Source organism: Petaurus breviceps, unplaced genomic scaffold, assembly GCF_028583685.1.
Source record: "Petaurus breviceps papuanus isolate PSGF00001 unplaced genomic scaffold, PetGlider_PUasm1.0 178, whole genome shotgun sequence".
In the NCBI taxonomy this organism is placed as follows: domain Eukaryota; kingdom Metazoa; phylum Chordata; class Mammalia; order Diprotodontia; family Petauridae; genus Petaurus; species Petaurus breviceps.
The window spans coordinates 1,373,660-1,399,173 of record NW_027185777.1 but is presented as its reverse complement, the minus strand read 5'-3'; the positions used below and the strand labels follow the sequence as shown (position 1 = coordinate 1,399,173).

At 44.6% G+C, this 25,514-nt stretch overlaps 1 protein-coding gene across 1 annotated transcript; it reads left to right on the top strand.

Moving 5' to 3' along the window:
- Positions 1 to 606: 606 nt before the first annotated feature.
- On the top strand, positions 607 to 8,171 carry GATAD1 (GATA zinc finger domain containing 1). Its single transcript, XM_069086155.1, has 5 exons — positions 607 to 1,021; positions 1,167 to 1,292; positions 2,393 to 2,452; positions 5,577 to 5,760; positions 6,641 to 8,171. The coding sequence occupies exons 1-5, from the start codon at positions 707 to 709 to the stop codon at positions 6,829 to 6,831; spliced, it is 876 nt and encodes a 291-aa protein (XP_068942256.1). The 5' UTR covers positions 607 to 706; the 3' UTR covers positions 6,832 to 8,171.
- The last annotated feature ends 17,343 nt before the right edge of the window (positions 8,172 to 25,514 follow it).

Genomic DNA, 25,514 nt, shown 5'->3' with positions numbered 1-25,514 from the left:
AAGGTCACTGGATTGGAAAATAGTCATAGTAATCACAAGTGCCCATTCATTCATTCATAGCTGGAAGGCCATCCAGGTCAACCCCTTCCTTTAACAGCCCAGGAAGCTGAAGCCCAGAGAGGTGAATGCCTCGCTCACGGTCCTCGGCGGATACCATGCGCCCAGCCCTCATTAACCGTAAGAGAGGTGCGTTCCTCATTCCCAGAGGCAGAGCTGGAAGACCTTCCAGGGCCGTGTCTAGTCAGAACAGGAGGAAAGTGGGCCGCGGAGGCGGGCTCGGGGGCACCGGGGCACTACCAGCCGAGGGGCACAAGCACGGGAACCGGCCACGCTTGGACATCCCTTCCCTGCTAGAGGACGCGCCGGAAGGGCGCTCCGGGTCATGCAGGCCAACCCCTTCCTCTGACAGACCAGGAATCCCGGGCCCGGGGAGGAGAACGGGATTCTAACCCGGCTCCTTCCCGCAGGGCTCGGGGAGAGGGCGCGTCCCGAAAGGTAGGCGCCGCCGAGTGAGTCCTCCAGCAGGCAGGGGGCGCCCGCCGCAGCCGCCGCCGCCGCCCCGGAACGCCGGGCTCCTTCCCCGCTTCCTCCCGGCCAGCCGCGCGGGGACGGCGGCCGAGGTGACAGCGGCGGCGAGCGCGTCGGCCTCACGGTCGCGATTCCCGTGTAGCTGAGGCCCCGGGGGCCGCCCGCGCCGCCGGCCGCCATGCCGCTGGGCCTGAAGCCCACGTGCAGCGTGTGCCGAACCACGTCGTCGTCCATGTGGAAGAAGGGCGCGCAGGGCGAGATCCTCTGCAACCACTGCACGGGCCGCGGCGGCGCCGCCGGGGGCGCGGGCGTGGGCACGGCGGGCGGGGCCGCGGGCGTTGGGGGCGCGCCCGGCGCGGGGGCGGGCACGGCGGGCGGCGGGGGCGTGCCCGGCAGCGGCCACGGTGGGCCGGGCTCGGGCTTCGCTGGTACCTCGGCGGCGGCCTCGCAGCAGAGCAATGGCGGCGGCGGGGGCGGCGGGGGCGGCAAGCAGGTGAGCGGAGGGGCGGGGCCGGGGGCGGGGCGCCGCGCCGGGGGCGGGGCCGGGGGCGGGGCGGTCGGTCCGCGGCGCCAGGCCTCCCCACCCCCGCCAGCTAACGGCGGCCGCTCGCGCCGGCTCCTTGATGTGTCCGCGGCAGAGCAAGCAGGAGATTCACCGGCGCTCGGCGCGCCTCCGCAACACCAAGTACAAGTCGGCCCCGGCGGCCGAGAAGAAGGTGTCCACCAAGGGCAAGGGCCGCAGGCACATCTTTAAGCTGAAGAATGTGAGTGGGGCCTGGAGCCGGGTGGGGGGAGGGAGGAGGGGAGAGGGAGCCGCACCTGGAAGCCTTCCGACGGGTGTGTCTGTGCGTGCGTGTGTGTATGTTATGTGTATGTGTGTATCTACACGCGTGTAATTGTCCTGGGGTGTGTGTCTGTGTCTGCATGCACCGGTGCGGTGTGTGTGCGTGCACGTATGTACGCACATGTAAGGGACAGCCTTTGGTATGCAGCATCGTGCGTGCGTTCTGGATAGCGTGCGCTTCATGCTAGCGCAGTGCCTCCTGATAGCTGCGGCCGGGAGGCAGGTGCGTGGTTAACCCCCAGGGACAGATGAGGAAACTGAGGCGGAGGGCTCAGATGACCAGCCCGAGCGCAGGCAGGCTTGAGCCCGGGGGCCCTGTTTCAAGAAGTCTACGTGATGAGGTAATCGTCCAGGGTATCTTAGTGACTAGAAACGGAAGCAGCCGCAGACGCCTCCTGCCCCCGACAGCACAGGCAGAGGGCCCGAATTAAGGCGGATCGAGCCTCATCTTTTCCTTGACAGTCACTGTTTTTCCTCTAAATGTCTGGGAGCTGCAGAATGTAGTGGAAACAGCGTTACGGGGCTTCTGTCCTTTGTAAGGCGTCTTCTGCCTGCAGCTAAGGAGCTGTGTCCTTTCCTTAAAAAAAACACACACACAAAACAGCAATTCACTCATTGAGAACTTGTCTCCACAAATAACAAGAAGAATAATCCCCAGGTAAAGCCAGGCAGGGCAGCGGGGAGCCGCACTGGGCCCGGAGGCAGGGAGACCTGAGTTCAGATGTGACTTATCTGGGTCTGCCTCAGTTTCCTCAAATGGAGATGATAATAGCACCCCACTCCCAAGGTGGTTGTGAGGGTCAAGCGAGGTAATTGTGAAGTGCTTAGCACACAGTGCCTGGACATAGTAAGTGAAGAACAGTTGTAGATCTGCATGTGGGGGGTGGCGGGGCAGGTTCCTTCTCTACCTTACAGCTCTACCAACCCCCCAACTTCTCAAACTCTTTTACTAGTTTCTGTAACTTAAAAAATGTCCCTAGCACCTCTCTAAAAAAGTGATGATTTTGCTGTTTTTTTCAGCCCATCAAAGCTCCTGAAGCTGTTTCCACCATCATTACTGCAGAATCAATATTTCACAAGGTAAACATGAATTCTTTCCATATAAAGGCTTCAGTCTTTTGTTTAATGTGCTAGTAAGACTGGTTAGTATCAAGATTTACACAGTAAACTGTATTAATCTGGAATATTCTCATTTTCCTTTATAAAATATTTCCATGACACAATGTTCCCTTCACTAAAAAGGTGATTCTGAGTTTACCTTTCCCCAGACCTAGTGTTGAGAGAAGTTTTCTGAGAAGATTTAGATATGGGGACATATTTTTAGACCCTAGGAGACGTAATATTGAAAGTGTATCTCAAGACTGTGGGGCAGATACAGTATAGAAAGATGACGACAGGTAGGCAGGAGAAGGACAAAGGAAGTGTCCAGAGGTGTACAGGGTACTCCTCCAATGTTAGGATGCTGCATCATCCACAGAAGCAGGGACAGTGACCAGACCAGAAGAGAGTTTTCAGGGCCCGTCAGGCCTACAGTGCCCAGTCTCATTTAACTGCACTGCCTCATTTCTTTACCAAGTCAGTAACAGAGCCAGGACCTGAGCTCGGAGCTCTTCTCCCTCACCTGGCCACATTCCTTTTTAGCCCTGCTTAATGTCAGAGTAAAAGAAACCTGACGCATGATAGAGAGGTGCCCTCGTGCTTCAGCTTCAGTTCCATTTAGTTCTGCTTCTCATGTGTATGTGCTTCTCCACTTTTATCTTTCTGAAACAGGGTATCAGTTGTTCCAGTAAAAATGGATTTTATGTCCTAATGTGAAATAAATGTTCAATTGTCAAAATAGTTAACTTTCCTTTCTGGGATACATTGACTCCCTGCTACTACCAAGAACTAACTTAATTTTGTGTTTAGAGGGGCCTTCCATTAAGATCACTAAGACATGTCATTATAATGTCGCTTTAGTTTTGAACTGGTTGTTTGATAGTATTTGATCGATAGAAACAAAAAAAAAAACAAATGGAAGGTAGAGCAGATCTCTAATAAAACTTATTTGACTTTCAAGACCTTTTTTTTTTTTCCTTTTCCGAGGGAGGAAGGCAGGGCAATTAGGGTTAAGTGACTTGCCCAAGGTCACATGGCTAGTAAGTGTTAAGTATCTGAGGCTGGGTTTGAACTCAGGTCTTCCTGACTCTTAGCCACTGTACCACCAGTTGTCTCCAGAAGAGTGGCCTCCTGCCTCAGCTGTCACTGACCATTTGGGAGCCTTAGAGCCTAAGGTGCTGTAATGTAATGCCAAAAGAAGGCAACTTCCCAGGTTCAAAATACCAGCATAGGTGCTCTCTATTTTATTCAGTGACAAACCAAGAACAGAGAAGATCAAAACATGACATCATTCAAAATACAGCATTTACTAAGTGTGATTAAATAATCTCCAAGGACTACCCCACCCCAGGACTTTCCAATCATTCAATCAATTACAAAGTCTCTGTTCTAAATACTTCTCCACCCCTAGGCTATACCTTAATTAAGTCCACCACAAAGCCCCTCTTCTCAAATGGAGATTAGTTTCCAAACATAAGTAAAATACATTCATTTGCTCAACCATAGAACACAAAAAGGTCAAAAGTTCCCCACCCCTGGATCACAATTGAATCTACCCCAGAGTTACATCAAGTTTAAACACAGCACTTAATACCCAAATGGAGGTCTTTTCTTCATCTTGACACGAGGCAAGTTCTCAGCAAGCTTAGTTCCTGGGGAGACAAGGCTTAGCAAGGCCATAAGATACATTGCCAGTCCCTTCATGAATTCATCCTCTGTCTGTAGAACAGTCCTAGAACCCCTGAACACATTAGCAAAGCCCTCTCCCAGGATTTCTGTAAACATACAACAAGAAAATCCTTCTTCAGGGCTTCTGAACCAACAGAAAGGCTCCCAGACCCCTGCAACAACAGCACTGTCCTTCACCAGTGGACAGTATTCATTCTGTCTGCCGGACAGTCTCCAGACCCCTGCAACAACAGTACTGTCCCTCACCAGTGGACAGTATTCACTCTCAGTACTGTCCCTCACCAGTGGACAGTATTCACTCTCTGTCTGCAGGACAGTCTCAGGCCTTCTTAACCAAATGCCAGGTTCCAGGACTTCTTCAACAGGACAGTCTTTCACCAGTGGACAAATCTGGCAAAATAACATCAAAACAGACAGACAAAGTACCAGCAAAACAGCCATGTCTCCTCAGTCCTTGGCAGCTCAGGGGGCAGGTCTCAAAAGTCCAGGGCAATTCAAAGCGGCCACCAGCAATTCTCTTAGTCTCTCTCTCTCCACGAGGTGCTGCTTCCAAAAAAAAGAACTTCCGCCTCTCTCTTGTCTCTCCAAATCTACCTCACCAGCTCCTCCCAATTCAGGACTTTCTTTTCACATCAACAAGCCCATCCCACAGGTGGGATTAACAAACTCTGGGTTTTAACACAATCAATTTGAAAACCAAGCCAATACAGGGGAATCTTTAATTGCCATTACTATCACAGGTGCATAGTTTTCCTCTGCTCAGAAAAGGATTATGATACTGCACAGTGCAATTGTGACACAAAGTAAAATGGAGGAAAACATGTTGAAAAAGAAAAGACGCTCTGCAATGCGAGTTCTTGTTGATAGTGATATCACCTTGGCCATTGGAGTCTTCCTATTTGAGGGCAACGCGTTGTGCCAACACACCCCTGTTGACCAACCATAAATAGGTTTGTGTAATCTCAGAGTCGAGAGAGACCTAGAAGGCCATCTGAGTCCATCATGTGCATGACCAGGACTGCGGGCAGCCACCAGCCCATACCCTTCTGGGAAATCTCCAGCAAAGAGTAGAATTCCCTTGCCTCCAGAGCTATCATTAAGAAACATCTGTCCTGGGGTGGCCAGGTAGCACATTGAGTAAGAGCACCGGCCCCAGTGTCGGGATGACCTGGGATCGAATCTGGGCTCAGACACTTTAGCACCCACCCAGAAACACCTGGTCGTGTAACCTTGAGCAAGTTACTTAACCCCAATTGCTTTAAAAAAAAAAAAAAAAGAAACATCTGTCCTTATGTCAAGTCAAACTGGGCCTTCATTGTCTGCTTCCAGAAGCAGGCCCTTCCACTAGCTTCTCACCATTGAGGTCAGAACTTCCTTCTATTTGTTTTTAATAGGATTATCCGTGTGATCTTTCCAGGGAGTGTATTACCAGATTGGAGATGTTGTTTCTGTAGTTGATGAACAAGATGGAAAGATGTACTATGCTCAGATAAGGGGCTTTATCCAGGACCAGTACTGCGAGAAGAGTGCGGCGCTGACATGGCTCATCCCCACCCTGGCCAGTCCCAAAGACCAGTTTGATCCGGCATCTTATATCATAGGTGAGTCTGTCCGTGGCACAAGTCACTGAGCTTGATCCCCATGTGGTTCAGGCAGGTCGTGTTGTTAAAGCTTTGTTAGGTTGACAGCCGTGCCCCCAGTTAGGCACAGAGAGCACGAAAGTCCGATCCACAGGAGGAAGAGGGAAGCATTTCATAGTTTGAGTTGCACAGTCGCTACAGTGTTTAGAACACAGGCGTGCACAAGACTCCTCCAAGTAACACAAGCTGCACTTTTATATTTTCCAAAGCACTTAATATAGAGAAGATTTTCAGGACAATCCAAGGAAGAGCCACAAATATACTACTTTTTAGGGTCCCCCAGATTCATTCAAATGACTGCTGCCCCCTCTTGTGTGAGAGGAAGTTAGTCTGCATCTTTTTTTTTTAAAGCAATCGGGGTTAAGTAACTTGCTCAAGGTTACACGGCCAGTTATTTCTGGGTGTGGTGCTGAGTACGCGAGCCCAGATTTGATCCAGGTCATCCCGACGCTGGAGCCGGTGCTCTTACTCACTGAGCCACCTGGCCGCCCCTAAGCAATTGGGGTTAAGTAACTTGCTCAAGGTTACACGGCCAGGTGTTTCTGGGTGAGCGCTAAGTGTCTGAGCCTGGATTGGATCTCCAGGTCAGTCTGACACTGGAGCGGTGCTCTTACTCGCTGTGCTACCTGGCCGCCCCTTAGTCTGCATTTCTTTTCCGTTGTATGTACACCTAGGGAACATCTGCTCCCCCATCTCCCAGAATGACTCCCACATACACCTTGGGGCCTTCTGAAGGGATGCTTGCCTTGTTTCCCTCTCAGCAGCAGTGAGCTAGGCACTAGGAGCTCTGAGTGACCTTGTATTCTCCCTTTGTAAGTGTAACTTTCCCTGGTTCTTATAGGACCAGAAGAAGATCTTCCAAGGAAGATGGAATATTTGGAATTTGTTTGTCATGCACCTTCAGAATATTTCAAGTCTCGATCCTCACCATTCCCCACTGTTCCCACTAGACCAGAGAAAGGGTACATATGGACTCATGTCGGGCCTACTCCTGCAATAACCATTAAGGAAACAGTTGCCAACAACTTGTAATCTAGGATGGCTTTCTAAGACCCAATTTTCCTCTGTCTTCTATGCACACCATTATAGGATATCCTGCAGCCTACTTACTGAAATTGTTGGCTAGCTGAAGAAATGAATTTTTTAAAAACCTTTCATTATTACCACATAGGAAGACAGTATGTTCTTGGACATAGTTAACTTTTTCTTCGCTCATTTTTAATCAGTCTTTTTTTAGAATTATTCTGAAGAGGTACCTATATAGACTAGGGTAGGATAGGACAGGTGTCTCCTGTGCTGAGCTAGGCTCTCCTGCAGTGGAAGAAGCTTCTGATGGCGGTGGCCCCTGCTTTTCACAGGATAGATTCCTGCCATCAGTGTGATGATGTGAGTGCTAGCTTCCCATCCCAAAGTACTACTTAGTTGATGCTCAGTCCTTGGATCCCAGTCAGTCATAGTCTTAATTTGACCAGTATGTCATAAACACAAATAGAAAACTATAAACATCTTATTATATCTAGTGACCTTGTGCCATGCCCTATGAAATGAACATAACCATATCTACACAGATTACATAGGAAATGCCACGGTGACATACGTTGAGTATGCATTACTGAGTTGGAAAGATGACCCAACACTGGTGTGACAGCTAGGATCACAGTAGAAGGGCTTGGAGAGGACTCGGCACACCAGGGGTTTGTATAAAAGCTTTCCAACAAAGCTTTAGCTGATGCCTTTCTTTGCTTATTTCAGACAAGCCTGGATATTCCTTAAAGTGCCACAGGAGTGGTTCAGTTGGCTAGTTGTTGATGGTAGTTTCTCCTACTGAGAAACCTTTTTAAAGGGTGACCACATTCCCTGCCTCTTGAGTTTGTTCAGAGCTGCTGCTTGTTACCAGATGAGAGTAAAGGCTGTCAGCGTACTGTATGACCAAATGATAATCCTTTTAAGAAAAAAAGGATCTTAGGAACATTTCTCATGTGTGCGTTAGCTGGCTCAGAGCAGAGTGAGCTCAGCCCCAGGATGTGACACAGTCAGGGGTGGGGCCTGCGTATGCCTCCGTACAACAACGGCCTTTCCTTTGTCTCTGACTGAAGCCACCTACTTGTTGGGCAGAAACTCTGAAGGACGCTTCATCCCCCTGCTTTTAAATTATAAAAGTTTTAACATATTCATCTGTCTGTCATCCCTTTCCTGTACACAGTGTGGCTTGTGTCCAGTAGAATTGCCCGTCATCGTCTCAGAATTCATTGTATTTTAGCACCCTCTTTATGTCTTCCACAGAGTAGCTGTGAGTCATGTAAATATCATTGTAAATAATTGAAATACACTAATACCTAAACTTTTGGATTAAAATCTATTTTTCAGAGCTACTTGGGATTTCATTTACATTTTTAATACAGAGATTGATAAGTGAGCAGAAGAGCAGTTTCCCAGCCCTCTCCCTTTAGGCCTTTCCTGCCTTGGATCATCACACAGTCAGTACAACACACAGGGGCTCTCCACTTCTGAGCCTCCAGCCATGGTTCTCATCCTCTTCCTACCCCACCACATCACCCTGGACCATGCTCTGAGTGCCCCAGCTCCCCAGCTCAGCTTTTGCCTTCTCTCACTGGGAACCAGACCTCCATATCACTTCCTGGTCATCTCAGTCAGTCAAGCAACAAACATTAAGTCCGTGTGCCTGGTGCCAAGGTACCACATGGGGATATGGGCATAGAGGATGGAACAAAATCCCAATGTGAAAGGAGTTAACGTCATATTGGGAGAAAAAACAAGTACCTATACAAATAGTACTGCATAAGTCTAGAATGAATACTAAGGTAACTGGATAAAGCAGTTATTAAGGATTTACCAGGCCCAGGCACTGTGCTGAGTGTGGAGAATAGAAATAGCGCAGCCCTGCTCAGGGAGTTTCCATTCTGGTGGAGAAATCACCCATCATCAAACAGGAGCTGGAATGCTGGGGGAGGCAGAAGGGCAGACAAGGGTCATGCCCTGGGCCTCCATGGGCTGGTCCAGGGTTGAAGAAAGCATGACCGCAATACACAGTAGCTTGAGAAGGAAGGCACAAGCAGATAGGGAGATCCCAAAAGGCTTAGGGCAGAAGATGGGATGAGGAATCACCACTGCAAAGCAACAGACAAAATGCAGGGTTGTGGTAGGAAGGAGGAAAGAAGCCAGTTTGGTGGGATGGCAGGATGTGGGAAGGAGAATAATGCCCAGTGAGCTGGAGAGGTTGGGGCCAGGTGGCGCAGGCCTCAAAAAGGTAAACAGGAGCTTCCATTTTATTTTTGAGAATGTAGAAAGCTCCTGGGGTTGGCTGAGGGGTCACATGGTAAGAACTGTAGTTAAGGAGCATTACTTTGCCAGGAGTAGTTAAGAGACCTGGGGCAGGGAGACCAGTCAGGAAGCTGTTAGAATGATCTAGGACTTCTAGGCGATGAGGGCCTCCAAAAGGTGGTCACTGTGTAATTGCAGAGAACGATTGGGTTCAAGAAATACTGTGGAGGTGAAAGCAAGATTTGGCAACTGATGAAATATGTGGGATGAGGGAAAGTGAGGAATCCAGAATAATGCTGAGGTTAACAAGCCTGGGAACCTTAAAGGGATGGTGGTGCCTTTGACAGAAGTAGGGAAATTTGCAGGGAGGGTGGGTATGTAGGGAAAGATGAGTTCGGTCTTGATCGTGTTGAGTTTTCATTGGCTCCATAATAGCATTTGAACAGGTTTTGGAGGTTTGCAAAGCACCATATGTGTTATTTTACAACAAACAGCCCTAGGAGGTAGATGTTGTCATCTGTCGATCTGCAAGTCATCTGCTTAGAGGTGGTAATTAAACTAAGAGTGCAGGGCATAGGAGAGAATGTTGGGCAACACCCATACCTACTGTGATTTGGATGATGGAGCAGCAAAGAAGCCTGAGGAGCCGTCAGATACAGGTTGAGAGCAGTGTCATCAAAAACCAGAGAAGAGCATGCCCAGGAGGAGGGGGCAGATGGCACTGTCATCTTGGCAGAGGAGAGACCCCCAGATTGGGCAACAAAGAGATCACCAGTCACTTTGGAGAGAACAGGTTCAATGGAGTGGTTGGAAGCCAGATTGTAAAGGACGAGAAGGCAGAGTGTAGACTATTCTCTAGGAGCCTGGCTGAGAGGGGGAGGAGAGATGAAAGACAATAGCTGGAGGGGGTAGGGAGGTCTTAAGCGTGGGGTAGTTGAGTATATTTGAGGAATTGGTAGACCAAGGAATTAGAGGCAGAGGGGATGACTGAGGATGAGCCTCCTGGAGGAGAATGGAGAGGGCGGGATCAGGCACACACGTGGAGGGACTCTGGGCAAAGGAAGAGAGAAAGGAGGGTGATACCAAGGGCTTCTGAGCTGAAGAGAGCGAGAGGAGATTCAAATCAACTTTCTCAGTAAAGTAAGAGGCAAGGAACAGCTCAGCTGAGGGAGGAGTGAGGGAGAAGGAAGATGTGGGACCATGCTGCTGTCGTCCCACACGAACCACCTGCTGTCTCCAGGCTGTCAGCCTGCTCTTTCCTGGAACCAGGCCTCCAAGTTTCTTCTTAGCCATTATTTATAAACCATACCCTCCCTCCCCTGTGTGATCTGTCTTCCCTATTTGAATGTAAGCTCCTTGAGGGCAGGGATTCTCTTGCTCTCTGGAATCTCTAGTGCTTAACACAACTGGGCCATAATGTATACATACATGTATATTCATAAATACATATGCATACACACATATATTTGTATGCTCTAATTTTAAAAAATGTTCTTTTTGGGATGTCATTGAATGAAGAATAAAAAAATTTAAAATTTCATCATTTAATCATCATTCCAAATTTGAATTCAAATTCATTTTAAGCAAAGAATGACTGGTAAAATGAAAACTGTAACATTAAATAGTTTTATCAAAGTGTAATTTTAAAGAAAAAACTTTTTGACTATGTACCAATCCCTAAATTACATAAATGATATGTAACTAAATTGTATCATAATTAAGATGTGGAAAAAAAAGCAGCTTGAATTTGTAGCCACAAAATGAACTTCTCAGACTATACTCTAAAAGCTAGTAAGGCTTTTCATGGGAAACAGGCCCAAGTTCCCCTTCACTGGAAATCACATGATTTACGACCACTCAAAACTCAGAGGGGTAGGGAGTCAGCCCTCTCCTCAGTGACACCAGTGCCGCCTCAGCACAAGACATGCCAAATAAGGACAGCAAGGGCTTTCTCAAATGTACATTGGGTGGTCTACTGTTTCCTTGTTTCAGTACTTGATGTAGATTGCCACGTTTAGATTGTGCACCTGACTTCTAGCCAATGGAAGAAAAGGGTCAGAAGGGGGGTGGGGGAGAATTCCATGTTAGGGCTTTGTAACTTCACCATTTCCTTTTGTAAATTGAAATAAACCATTGTTTTCTGCTTCCTACCTTGAGAAGCCTCTGAGTGTTATTTGGGTAAGGATCTCTGCTGTACAGTTTTGGGTGCACACAATCCTAATCTTAAAATTTGTTACAGAAACTACTTGGCTATCAAATTTGTCTGAACACGTGGTTTTGATGATGTATGTACTAGAACATACCTCAGTACAGTAGAACGCCCTCAGTGCCAAATGAGCAGATGTCTAAATAGCCTCTTGCCATCATTAACAGAGGACTTTTAGAAACCAAGCACTCTGATTCTCCTGGCTAAATGGCAGCTTAGTTGCCAAAGGGATAGAGCAGAGTTGAAGGTGAACAGTTTTTGATGGCTGAGTAGTATATAAAACATACCAAGCCTTAACACCTGCTTTGGTCTGTTCCCTGGATGTTGAGCAAACTCGCATTTCTTCAGATGAGAAAACTCTCCTGAGGCTTCCATCGCTGATGTGACTTGGTTGTCCAGCGACTCATTTTTTAAAAATGTATTTGGAAAGGGTTGAGAAGGTGGCAGTGAGTGTAGGATTCTTCAAAGTCTCTGGGTACCTTTAAAAATGTTATTCACCTGAACTCAGTTACCTCATCTGTAAACTAGAACTAATAACAGCACCTACTTCACAGGTGAGGATCAAACAATGTCTGTAAAACACTCTGCAAACTTGGAAGTGCTATATAAATAACCTATGTGGATTGGCCGCTGCAACTTCTAGTTTTGGTGAGTGGCCTGAGAAACTCAGGCTCTAAGTAATATACCCAGTCACATGACTGTATTTGTCAGAGACAAGACTTGAACCTGAGATCTTCCAGCTTTCCTGATTTTTATGGCAGTGGTCTGACTTGTGTTTGGGATTAGAAATGTCAAGCATACAAATGAAAGAATAGAAGGCAATGTGAAATATCTCATGGGAAAAAACACTGACCTGGAAAATAGATCCAGGAGAGATAATTTAAAAATTATTGGACTGCCTGAGAGCCATGACCAAAGTAAGAGCCTGGAAAGCATCCTCCAGGAAGTTCTCAAAGAAAACTGCCCTGATGTTTTAGAACGAGAGGGCAAAATAGAGGTTGAAAGAATCCACCGATCTCCTCCTGAAAAAGATCCCAAAAAGAAAACTCCTAGGAATATTATAGCCAGGTTCCGGAATTCCCAGATTAAGGAGAGAATATTACAAGCAGCCAGGAAGAAACAATTTGAATATTGTGGAAACACAATCAGGATAACCCAGGATCTGGCAGCTTCTACACTGAGGGATCGAAGGGCCTGGAATGTGATATTCCGGAGGTCAAGGGAGCTGGGATTAAAACCAAGAGTCACCTACCCAGCAAAACTGAGTATCATGTTTCAGGGGAAAATATGGTCATTCAGTGGAATACAGGACTTTCAAGCATTCTTGAAAAAACCAGAGTTGAATAGAAAATTTGACATTCAGATACAAGAAGCAAGAGAAGCATGAGAAGGTAAACAGGGAAAAGAAATCATAAGGAACTTATCAAAGTTGAACTATTTTTTTTTTTTAAGCAATCGGGGTTGAGTGGCTTGCTCGGGGTTGCACGGCCAGTTGTTGTTTCTGGGTGTGGTGCTGAGTGTCTGGGCCCGGATTTGATCTGGGTCATCCCGGCACTGGGGCCGGTGCTCTTGCTTGCTGAGCCACCTGGCCAAAGTTGAACTATTAACATTCCTACATGGAAAAACAATAATTGTAACTTATGAAACTTTTCTCAGTAGTTGAAGGGATTAGAAATATATATATATATACATATATGTATATATATATGTCTTTATATGAGGGTATGTGGGCATATGAATACATATGTGAACGTGTGTATATACATTTACAGGTATACGTAGATAGAGGGCATGGAACCAATTTAACATGAAGGGATAATACTTAAAAGGTGAAATTAAGAGGTGAGAGGAATATAATGAGAGGAGATGGGGAGAGACAGTGGGGCAAACTATCTCATACAGAAGAGGCAAGGGAAAATGGTTACAATGGAGGGGAAGAATAGGAAGGCAAAAGGGAATGGGTCAACCTTATTCCTATTGAATCTGGCTTGAGGAGGGAGGGAAATACACACTAAATAGGGGATCTCACCCTCCAGGAGAATAGGGGGGAAAGGGGATGTGAGGGGGGATGATGGAAGGGAGGGCAGGCTGGGGGGGAGGGAAGTTGGAAGCACCCACTTTTGAAAAGGGACAGGATCAAAGTAGAGAATAGAACAAGTTGGAGGTGGGATAGGAGGGAGGGAAATATAGTCAGTCTTTTACAATATATCTACTATGTTATTGTTTTGCATTAGCCGCACATGTACAGCCTATACTGAACTGCTTGTCTCCCCACTGGGGGTGGGTGGCAGGGGGGGAAGGGAATGAATCTGGAATTGAAAGTTTTAAAATCAAATATTCAAATATATATGCATATATATACTATTATTAATACCATCTTACATGTTATTAAGAAAAAAAAAGATATACAGGCACTGAGGCATAGAGGTCCACTGGAAAAGTTGAAACAGGTATGGGAGAAAATATGGGAGAGAGCGGATTGGAGGTGGGGATATCCTGTGGGACTGCTGTTTTGGGGGGATGGGTGGGGGAAAAACGGGGAGAAAATTTGTAACTGAAAATCTGGCGGAAACGAATGATGTAAATCAGAAGTTAATAAAGCATTAAAAAAAAAAGAAATGTCAAGCATTTTGAAACATACACATTCGCCCGTTTTCTCTGTAAAACATGAGCTTTTTTTTTTTTCATTATAAACAAGCAATTTTACTTACACAAACAAATCTTATTCTGAGTGTCTGAGAAACAGTGAAAGGCTTTCCAGGGCTGAGGAAAAATTCCCATCCAGAAGCTTAGGCCACAATTCCATTTCAGTTTTCAAGGTCTGTTCTCTTAAGAGCTGTACAGAAATGGAAAAGATGAGATGAACTAAACTTGGAACTTCATCACTCCCACAGTGCAGTCAAGAGTCACAGTGGGTCCTTTGCCAAACCCAGGCCAGCTTCCAGAATGGTGGTGTTCCTAGCCCACCAGCACTTTACCTGGAGGTCAAGCCCAGAGGGAGGAACAGCTTGGGAAAGGATGTAGAGGGGAGGCTGGGGGCAGAGTGGCTATGGGCCTTCGGTGTCTAGGTATGTGACTGGCCCAATGTGGACTCAGCTCCACACTATTTTCTCTCCTGTGACCAGGGTGGATGTGACTCCCATAGACACTGCCACTTTGTAATAAAGGCACACACTGTTCCTTGGGCTAAGAGAACCTTGAAAAGCTGAAATGGTTTTTGCTTTCTCCAAGCACTGTGCTTTTCTTTTATGACTAATGATTTTGTAGCCTTCAACCCAAGATCTCCTAGCACTGTATAAATGCATCCATTAATGTATCATTAATCCTGACTGTCCATTTAATTCAATTTGACAAGTATTTGTTAAACATCTTTTAGATGCTGAGCACTGGTCTGTGCTGCTGGGGACACAAAAATGGAACAGTCCCCTCCTTTAAGGGGTGTGCTGTATCCACATGTGAGCTCTCTAGCAACAGAAGCTTTGGTTTTGTTTTTGAAACCCCAGTACATGGCACCATGCCTGGGATGGGGTAGGCATTGAACAAATTCTTACTGATGAAAAAGTTCAATAGTACTATAACATTGTAGTAGAAGAAAGATTATGACTCTACCCCTCAGAATGGTGGGAAAAGTGACAGCAGCATCATACTACAGACATCACGGAAACTTCATCCATAAGGACATGCAAATTCTATCTATGTATAGGAAGGACAGGTTAGACAGTTTCAAACCTTTGCCACTGAAAAGCCAAGTTTAATTCATAACAGACTGTTGGAAGGGGGACTTTCAGCCCACACAGGGATATAATAATTATTCACATTTCTATGAGACAAGAAGGACTCCACAGTCCCCAAGCACACCAGCAGGATATATTTCTGTTTCTAAAGGAGCACTGCCATTTTCACATGAAGCAAGCACAAATCGTTGATGGTGATGGCCTCCCCCCTCAAATGAACCCAATTAGACAAAGTTATATGTGGTAAATGCATTCAAAGAGTCTTAGAGATTTTTCTCCTTTTCTGAAATGAGCGTTTTTTCTATTTCCAAATGTAAGGCACACACAGTCTTAAGTTCAGAAAACAGAAACATGAAGCTGGGAATCGGGAGAACTGGACTCTAGACTCAGCCCTGCCTCTAACGGGCTGTGTGATACTGGTTTAATTATACTCCCTTGTCCTCCCTGAAGTTAACAATACAAGGGTGCTGGCCCTGAGATGTGAGTTAGTCTGGTGCAGTGAACAAAGCCTGGGGATCAGGGGCCTTCTGGGTTCACATCCCAGCTCTGACACTGGACCTGTGTATGCACTTAGGGATCACGTAACTGCTCTGCATCTTGGTTTCCTCACTGATAAAATGAAGGACCAGGTGGTTTCCCTTTTAGCTTTAGATTCTGGCCATGCCACTTGTGCTCCTGCCAGCCTCCACATCCCCTCCAACTGTGAATTCTGCCCCTGCAACACTGAGCTCTGATAGCCACACTTTCACTATCTTTTCAGGCCTCCCCCCTTCTCCAAATCATGACCCTCCCCCCTCTTTCTAGTTCTACTTAATTTCCATCTTCCTCTGTTAGAATATAAGTTCCTTGAGGGCAGGGCAGGGACTGTCATACATGCTTGAATTTGTATCCTCAGCACTCAGTATAATACCTGGAATGTCAGGGTTAGATGAAATGATCCTGTGTTATGGAAAGAGCATTGACCACTGTGGCCGAGCATACATGGGGTGGAATTGTTGGAAGGGCCCTCAGAAGTTCCGTAATCCAGCCCATACCCTAATGGAAGCTTCACTGTCCCAGATCTTCAGGAAGTCCGGAGCCACCCATCTGGACAGCTCTAATCCCTCGGGAGTCTTTCCTAACTTCAAGTCTAAATTTAACTGCAGCTTCCACCCACTGCCCTGGTTCTACCCACTGCAACCAACTAGAGCAAAGCTAATCCTTCTCCCGCAACAACACTTCTGATACTCCAGGACAGATACCAAGGAAGCCCCAAGCCTTCTCTTCTCTGGGCTCTGCTGCTTCCTCCATCTACACAATTAGCTGTGATGCAAGGCAGAATACAGAAGGTGCTCTAAAAGCAGAAGAAGATCCCAAAGGAGTTGGAGATGGGTTACTCCCAGGTTGCATGGTCGGGCTTCTGGGAAGCTTTTGGCAAGACCACGGAAGAGGCGAATTTCAAGCTATCAGCCACTGATACTTTGTTAACCTTGCCTTTTTAGACTTTCCCTCCATGAGTTAAACAACCATGACAGCTAACTCTGCATCTTTTACATATTACACACACTCTACTAATTATGATGTTGTTGTGCTTAATTCTTCTTCAAAGCTTAAACATGTAAACTTAGAAACTCAAGACTATGTGCAAACTCCAGGCACTGTCTCAGTATTCTCTCAGGGTAAATGTTCCCTAATGGATTGTGAGGGTTCATCAGGGTGAGTGCTCTCACTTCGATGCCCTGAAGAAAAGGAAAAAAACCCAAACCTATTATCAGAGCCACATAGGAAAATGGAGGCTTTCAGAGCCACTTTTAGTTTTAGAGAATTACCTGAAGACAGGGAGAGGTTAAGTGACTTGTCCTAGGCCATTCAGCCAGAATGTGTCAGTGGCGTGGTCTAATCCTCAAACATATGATTAATACAGTGTTAATCTCACATAGCAGTGAAGAGATGTGATGGCTATCTTCAATGCCTTTAAATTCCTGTTACCCCAAACCTCCAACCCAGGAATACATGCTTAAAACTAAACCTCCTGCTAGACAGGAGACCACTCAAATTCATTCTGAATTAGTGCTTATTGAACAATAATTAATAATAACTAGCATTTATATGGTGTTTAAGATTTGCAAAGTGCTTTAAGTTATCATTTGATCCTTAAAATAACAATTTTAAAAAATTATTATAAAAAATATTAAAAAATAAAAATTTTTAAAAATCCTCCTTGGGAGGACAGTGCTGTTGTTTTCCCCATTTTACAAAGAGGAAACTGAAGCAGACAGAGGTTAAGGGACTTGCCCAGGGTCACTCCAGTTCTTCCTGAGTCCAGCACTCTATCCTCTGTGCAATCTAGCTAATTAGATTTCAGATAATAATACCTTCTTCCAGTACATGTAATTATTGTAAAGGTTAAATGACACGATATTGGCATTTTCTGAATACCTTCTAACCATAGGAGATGGCAGAAATCTAGCTCTTTACTAAAATTTTTTTTAATTACCTGTTGTGAACACAAGAGGTCTTGAATTAGAAGGCTGAATTCAGTCCAGTTTGGCACACACAAAATGCCTACTCTGTGGCAAGGCACTGTGACAGATATCAGTGTATGGGTGAAGCTATCTCCTTTACACAAAGATAAACAAGATAAGCTGCAAAATTACAGCATGTGTGGCTCCTAAACTAAACTAGTGAGCACTGTGAACAAGTCGGTTTTTGTAGAAATTAAACATCATTTTCCTCCTCAAAATCTAGTGTTGCTTTATGAAAAATGCCTTTTAAGTGAGGATGGAAAATTACTTAGAACGTAAGAGAACCTATCTATGCACATCCGTACTGTCCTCTAGAGTTCTTAGGACTAGTTGGACAATAAAAGAGCTCTAAGCTAAGAAAGAGGAGCCCGTGCTGCTTCTTAGAGGGACGAGATGAACAGCTTTGCTGTGGACTCCAACGGAAGCCCGGTGTCCCGGACACCGTTAGCACAGACCAGCACTTGATCTTACTGGGGAGCAGGCCCAGCTGGAGCAGTGCAGTGACATCACCAGGACGGCCTCCACTGTGGGCCCTGACCACACAAGTCTGCTACATGCGTGCCCCAGGCTTATGGGAGAAATAAGCTGCTGCTACTTTTCTTATTACCTTATTTCACTAAATGCCTTTGTTCTGAATTGTGTGAGTCTGCTGAAAAACTAGTAAATGTCGTCACAGTGGTGGGGCTTATGAACTCTGGTTTTCTGGTTGGAGGATTGCCTTCAGCTTGGGGTAGGCAGCCCTTTTAGAGAGCCCCACATGAGAGGGAGAGAGAGAGAAGGTACCACTTATACATACTCTCTCTCCCATTACACACATCTATAATGTATATTATATATGAGCATGATGTTGCACTAATATATAATAATTATAGCCTTGGTGCTATGACTCTTTGCTTTAAAACTGAGTAAACAAATCAGTAATCAGTTAATACCATTTTTATTTGTCTTTGACCTCTCCGTTTTGCATCTTTTTTAGTGTCAGTTGAAAGGAGTGACTTTCTTCACCATTCATGTTGTAAAAGAAAACTGTCATAAAGGACAAGTTGAATAAGAGCTAAACTAATGTGAAAATTGTCAGACACCACTGAAAAATGACTGAACAACAACAATAAAAACTAATGTGAATTGAGGCTTTTTATGTCAAAATGCTGCATTCTTTAACTTGGCATTTGGAGGGAATCTAAGACATGGCTAGAACTATCAGAAGAGCTGTTATTCGGTAGTTTTCAGTCACATTTGACTCTCTGTGACCCCACTGGGGGTTTTCTTGGCAAAGATACTGGAGTCGTTTGCCATTTTCTTCTCCAGCTCACTTTACAGATGAGGAAACTGAGGTTAAGTTGACAGGGTTAAATGACTTGCCCAGGGTCACACAGCTAGGAAGTGTTTGAGGTCACATTTGAACTCAGGAGGATGAGTCTTCCTGACTCTGGGCCCAGCGCTGTGGTGCCCTCTAGATGCCATTAACGGAGCTAGGGGACCTAGTACCATCTTGTTTTAACAAGCCCATCACAATGATCCCTGCTCCCTCTTCCTTGTCCTATCTCACCTTCATCCACATTATCATAATATGAAAGAGGAGCTCCACAGTCCAAGGGATTATGTGATGCAGCAGACACTCCCCGGTGGAAACACCAGTTAGCTGCACCTTCAGTGACTTTATCAGACTAGGAGATGCCCCTCTCAGAACTGACTGCTAACTCAACAGTCAAGAATTCTTTTTCTCCCCAAACCAGGAACTCTCGGACCCCTGACAGACTCGCTCTCTGAGTCAGCAGTTCATCCAAAGCCGAGGAGGCCTTAGAGCCAGCGATTCAGAATGAGGGGAAGGGGCTGAGATCCAGGGTCTCTGCTCCCTTCCCATAGCCAAAATCTTCTAGAGTGAAGTGGGCTGGCAGTTTACCATATATTTTAAACTGATGAAAAAGAAGAAAACTTTTCAAAAGCATGGAGTTCCGCCCACCTTTCTCTACTGATTTATTCATTTTTTCAGTGGTGGTGTCTTTTTTTTTTTTCTCCCACTTATGCTTGTATCCCCAGCGCTTAACACAATGCCTGGCAGATAGCAAACACTTAATAAATACCTGTTTTCTGTGGCCTGCCTACCTCCGTGCCCAGTGTAATGTAGAGCACACGGAAGCAGTGAACTAAATTGAGCTATTCCCAAGGTTCACCGTCCACAGTCGGTGACTGTCCTATTGAATTCCAGCACAGGGAAGGATAAGAATTCTGTTTCCCAGAATTCCTAGTAGAAGTCAAGATGAACAGGGCACAGAAGACACGGCACAGAAGTCGTTACCTGTCTGGCCAGTTTCCTCCTCTTTAAAAAATAATCCAGCTTCATGGGACCTTTAAGAGAAAGAATGAGACAGTGGTACTCGACCTACTCTTTCCTTAACTATGTCAAAGCAAAGTTTATTCTTGCTTGTTTCCAAGTTCACGACAACCTGAAAAGCAGATTACAGCATAGGAACTAAATGGATTTTTAAAATCAGAAAAAACATCTCATTTCCCCAATATCTCCTTCCACTGGATGACTGAAAAGGCAAAAGAAACCGAACCTCATTGTTTCTGAATCACCTTTGGCTTTGAAGAACATTTTTAAAAATTAGAATTGCCTTCCCTATATCAATTCACTTCAAACCAGCAAGCATTTATTCCTTACTTAAAAAAAATAGTTCACATTTATATAGTGCTTACTATGTAAGTGACATACTTCACACGGAACTCTTCTAAGCACTTTACAAATATTATTGCAATTGATCCTCACAGTCACCTGGGAAGTAGATGTTCTCATTATCTCCATTTTATAGATAAGGAAACGGAGGCAAACAGAGTTTAATGGCTTGCCCAGGGTCACACACCACGGTCCCAGAAGTCTACAAGCAGTGCTGGGAGAGGGAGGAGGAGAGTGTGTTGGTAAGAGAGCGGGTGCTGCCCAGGAGGGGTGTGCTTGCACTTAGCTCTTTTTTTGCCTGAGTTCATGTGAATGGGAGGGAGAGACATGGCGCAGTGGACACTGGTACTGAATTAAATCCCATTTGTAGATGCTCATAGTTAGACTCTCAGGAAAACCGTGCAGAAGAATCACAGAAGCAATAACCCTAACCCTAACTGCCTTTTCGGCTGGAAGAGTGCCCCCATCTCCGGCTTCTGTCCTGTCCCATCGTGTCTGCACCCTCTCCCCAGCAGGCACCCAAGGCCTCTCTGCTGCTGAGGTCCACAGAGAGACAGACAGGCATGCTCAATTCTGAGTCACTCACAAGGCTGTTCTTCCCAGAGAAAGGCACACGTAGAGGAGGAGCCCTGAGAGAGGGCGACTCTGGCGCCAGCCAGCGGCTGTGGAGCGCAGCGCTGCGAGGCTTGCAGAGCACTCCACAAATCCCTCATTTTATCCTCACAGCAACCTTGAGAAGGCAGACAGAGGCTGAGTGACCTGCCTGGGCCGCACAGCTGGCAAGGGTCTGAGGCTGACTGTGAATTCAGATGGTGCCCACTGTGCCCCCTGGCCACCTCTACTAAAAGGGGCAGAGCACTTGGAGCCTTTGTTGAACTCATCTGACAGGATGCTTCACACAGGAGAAAAACACCCGACTATGGGACTTCAGGCATCAGTCTGAGAGGACTTCCTAGCACCCTCACATCACCCTGAGCTAGTAAAATTCTTCTCAACCCACACTAAACCAGCCCTCCGCTGGACCCAGCTCTGGAAGCCCATGCTGCAGCTGTAGCCTGACAGCCCAGGAAGGTACTGCTCAACGACAGTGCCATGAGAAATGTCTTCCTGTTACATTTTTTTTTTTAAATTAAGAAAATGAGTTGATGCTAGAGCTAAAATAATAGAAAAAAAAACCAAAGGCACACTGCGTGCATGCAGGGCCATTAAATCACAGGGAAAAAAGACATGTACAAATCCTGTTCACTAAAAGTTAAGACCATGCTACATATGCATATAATCAACAAAGCTAAAAATACACACTTTGGTATATGGGTATCAAGAAACATGTATTTTAAAAAATACCAAGAATGAATAAAGCTTATCTCAAATTGGGCAGATCTTGAATTTCTAGACATTGATTAAGATTGGCAGGAGAGCTCAGAAAATAAGACAAGAGTAGATCAGGCTCCATATGACAAAGGCTGCAATTGGCCAGCCTGAGGATTTCCTTCCTGAGAATGGGTTCTTTCTGTGCCTGGCTAGGACAGTAGAGTACAAAAAGGTAACAAAGACCTTTTACTACACAGAAAGTCGCACAAACTAAGATATTTTTTTTTAATGAATTTGACAAACACCAACATATATGCACATTTCCACATACAAAGAACAACAGAGAGGAAGATGGTAGATGGAGCTGCAAATCTCCAGGAGATACAGCTCTATTGTTGGCTTTAAAAAAAAAAGTAAATAGCAGGTTCAGCACATTAATCCTAACCTCGTCCAGGCCCTCCTTAATGCTAGCACCTTCTCTGTGTTGGTTACTTCACTTTAGCTTGTCAATAGCATGTACACGACTGTTTTCCTGTTGTCTTCACCATTACACTGGGAACTCTCTGAGGGCAAGGACTATTAGCTTAGTTTGGTTTGACCTTTCATTGTGTCCTCAGACACAAAGGCACAGTGTCTGGAATACAGGAGGTGCTTAATAAATGTTCATGGACTTACTGTTGGCCTATATTTCCCTCTGAGTAAAAGAAACTATTTTCCTTAAAGGTCATTAACTTATAGCTGCATTGGTTTCATTTTAAAATGTTCAAATGTAAAGGTAGTGCATATTGACCCAACTTTTTCATTTTAATACTCCCAATGAGATTCTTCTAAGAGCAGAACCTGTTATAACACAGGGCATTTGTATGTTCCCAGCCTGCCAAGATGACTTTAGAGCTGTGAGAGATACTTGTAAAATTGAGTGCTAAGTCTATTTCCATTTCTTCCTCAAAATTCTTAAGTAGAAAAAAAAATATTTGAAGGTTTTTGGCCAAGGTTTACAAATTTTCTCAAATTTTCCAGTAACACTATTATTTAAGAGTTTTTATTAGACATTACATGGATAATGGAAGAATGGGGAAGTTTTCCACATGGGAATTTTCTACCTCAAAGAAATCACACCGTCTCTGACAATAGGAAGGAAGGAAGGAAAGAAACATTCAGGTGCTGCCTGTGCTTTACAAAAATTTCATTTGATCCTCAAAAAACCATGGGAGGGAAGCACTATTATTATCCCCATTTTACAAATAAAGAAACCAAGGCAAACAGAGGGTGACTTGCCCAGGATCACACAGCTACTAAGTGTGAGACCAAATTTAAACTCAGATCTTTCTGACTCTAGGCCCAGTGCTCTATCCACTGCACCACTTGGCTAATTCTCTCATAAAAAAACCCACTTTCATGTATAACCTTTAAGCTTGCAGAAGCACATGCACACATATATGTATCGGTGTACATACACATATGTGTCTGTGTACATGCATATACGCATACACACATGCATTCCATCTAAGCCTCACAGCAATTGTAGCAGATATCAGCCTCATTTTACAGAGGAGGAAACAGACTCAGAGAAATTAAATATTTTGCTCAAGGTCATATTATCTCCATCAGCGGCCTCTGAACCTCACTCCATTGCTGCAGCCTCTAAGCCAGGTTCTCCCTTCTCTGCCTTCCCTTCTTTCCCACCTCCACCCTTTTTCCCAGGGTCTTGTTCTGATCCCTCCAGGAAGGGAGGTCCAGCCGGTCCAGTCCCTGCAGACATCCACACTGCACTCAACTTCCCTTTTTCCCTCTTTGCCTTACCTCAGGATTTCTGTCTGGTTCGTAAGTGTTCTTCATGTACTTCTGGAAGCTCTCATCCAGAATGCCCAGGGAGCCCAGGATGCGAGAGCTGTGGGCAGATAGGCTCGAAGCCCCCTGGGACCCTGGAAAGCAGCTCATCCTGCAGCCTGAAGGTGAGACATAAGCCCTGGGGTCCAGCATCCCTCTGGCTGCCAGGGTTTATCATCTTTTCCTCCTCTTCCAGGCAAGGCAGGAGGAGGGCACACTCTCCATCTGGATAAGATCCAAGTGCTGCCACCCAGCCCTTCTGAACAGCGAATGCCAACAGATGGCAGTGAAGCCCAAGGCCTTCCTTCTCTATCTGGTTTCTGAGACTCCTTTTTGGCCTTCACATTAAACTCTTTTGTAACATTGTTGCAATACAAGTGCCGGAGTCTGGACTGATGGGCCACATTTCCCAAGCCATAATCTTCACAATAAAACAGCTCCCACAGTCCCTAGGAGTATGTTCCAAAAACATCACTATGTTATCTGTCATCAAATTCCTTCGCCATCACTGCTGCTCCGTGAAACAGGTCACAGAAGGACGTTCTGAGTTACTGTAATAATCTAGTAAAATTCAATACCAAATGTAACCTCGAATGCTATTCTGTATCCAAGAGGTTTGGAGGGTTTTCAGATACTCCTCCCTCCTACAGAAAAAACAAACAAAACCAACTACAATAATTATGCAAAAGGAAAAACAAAATCAAGAAGGCAATTTCTGTAAATAAGAAAAAATGCTTATTTGCTTGGCCTGCATTTTTCTTCATCACCATAAAAACAAAGCATATTTAACATACTCCAATTCAGTTATATTCACCAAGAATTTACTGCATGTAAAAAACATTGTACCCCAAAAAACTAGCCTTGTAACCTTGGGCAAGTTACTTAACCCCAATTGCCCTCCAAAAGGCAAACAAAACAAAACAAAAAAAACACTGTACCATGGACTTTGTAGAATAAAAAGGAAACGAAAGATTTGGCTCCTAAAGACAATTTGAGAAGTACAAGCCACTGGCTTATCAATAAAATCCTTGGCTTTCAGACTTTATGTAGCATATGCCCCCCTCACATAAAGCAAACTATGCAAATAATTTTAATCATAAAATTAAGATTTATTAAAATTTCAAATTGTAGGAAATAAAACAAGTCACAATGTAAAATACAGTTTCCTATGGACAAATACAATTCTCTTATTTATAACAAAATATTATTTCAATGGGCAGACTTTTTTGTAGGAGTATTTCTCAAAACATGGTATCACTGATTGTTTGTTACTCATAATTTTTTTCAACCAATAATTAAGATGGCTACTTTTTAACAGCTGAAGCAGGAAAACTCATTAACAATGTTAAAATTTCCATCATTTTTGCTTAATAAAAACTAGAGTTGTCTTTTTTTTTTTCACCCAAAGCCCAAACATAAAATTTTGAGACTCAAATGCTTGGTTCAATGTGCTATTTATTATAAGATAAGCTTAGTGATCACTTTTGCTCATATGAGTAAAGCCAAATAAATGTATTATATTTCATGGTGGCAGTTTCCTTATCCATTCATATTTACAAACATCTAGGTCTTTAAAATTAAATGTGAATTGCTTCTGGTCAAATGATTAATAAGTCATTACTTTCTATTTGCAGGGCAAGGTTTTTAAAAATTGGAAGATATTAAAATTCATAAATTCATTATCCATCTTTTTCATAAATGCAGCTACATCTTTCTGGATCAAAGTAGGAATTTGTGGACCCTGCACTGAATTATTTAGAGTAATTGTCTTCTCAAAAATACATAGAAAATACACAATTCCCCAGAAAGAAATTTATTATAAAATGAATGTTTCACCTTTTATTATCACTAAGAAAAATGGTTTCCTCTAGTAGATAAAATACCTTTTGAAGTACTTTGAACTAAGAAAGACAGCATGTAAGCAATAATATAAAAGGGTTCTGCTTTCAGACCATCACTGTTTTAAAAAGAGCCTTCCTTTTACTGAGCTGTTCCATTGTTTTTGACAGTTGATTACTCTTGTGCTAACCACTTGAAAAACTTCCTCACTTATTTCTTGATTCAAGCTGTTAAAGAAAAATAAATTAAAATAAATTTTAAAAAATTAATACTATGCTTTCATTTTTAGGTTCATCTGCCAGAAACAATTTTGCTTAACATGAATTTAATGA

Coding starts and splice junctions, on each gene's coding strand:
- GATAD1 (XM_069086155.1), top strand. CDS start 707: ATGCCGCTGGGCCTGAAGCCCACGTGCAGCGTGTGCCGAACCACGTCG. Junction 1,293..2,392: donor ACATCTTTAAGCTGAAGAAT/GTGAGTGGGGCC, acceptor TGTTTTTTTCAG/CCCATCAAAGCTCCTGAAGC. Junction 2,453..5,576: donor CAGAATCAATATTTCACAAG/GTAAACATGAAT, acceptor TGATCTTTCCAG/GGAGTGTATTACCAGATTGG.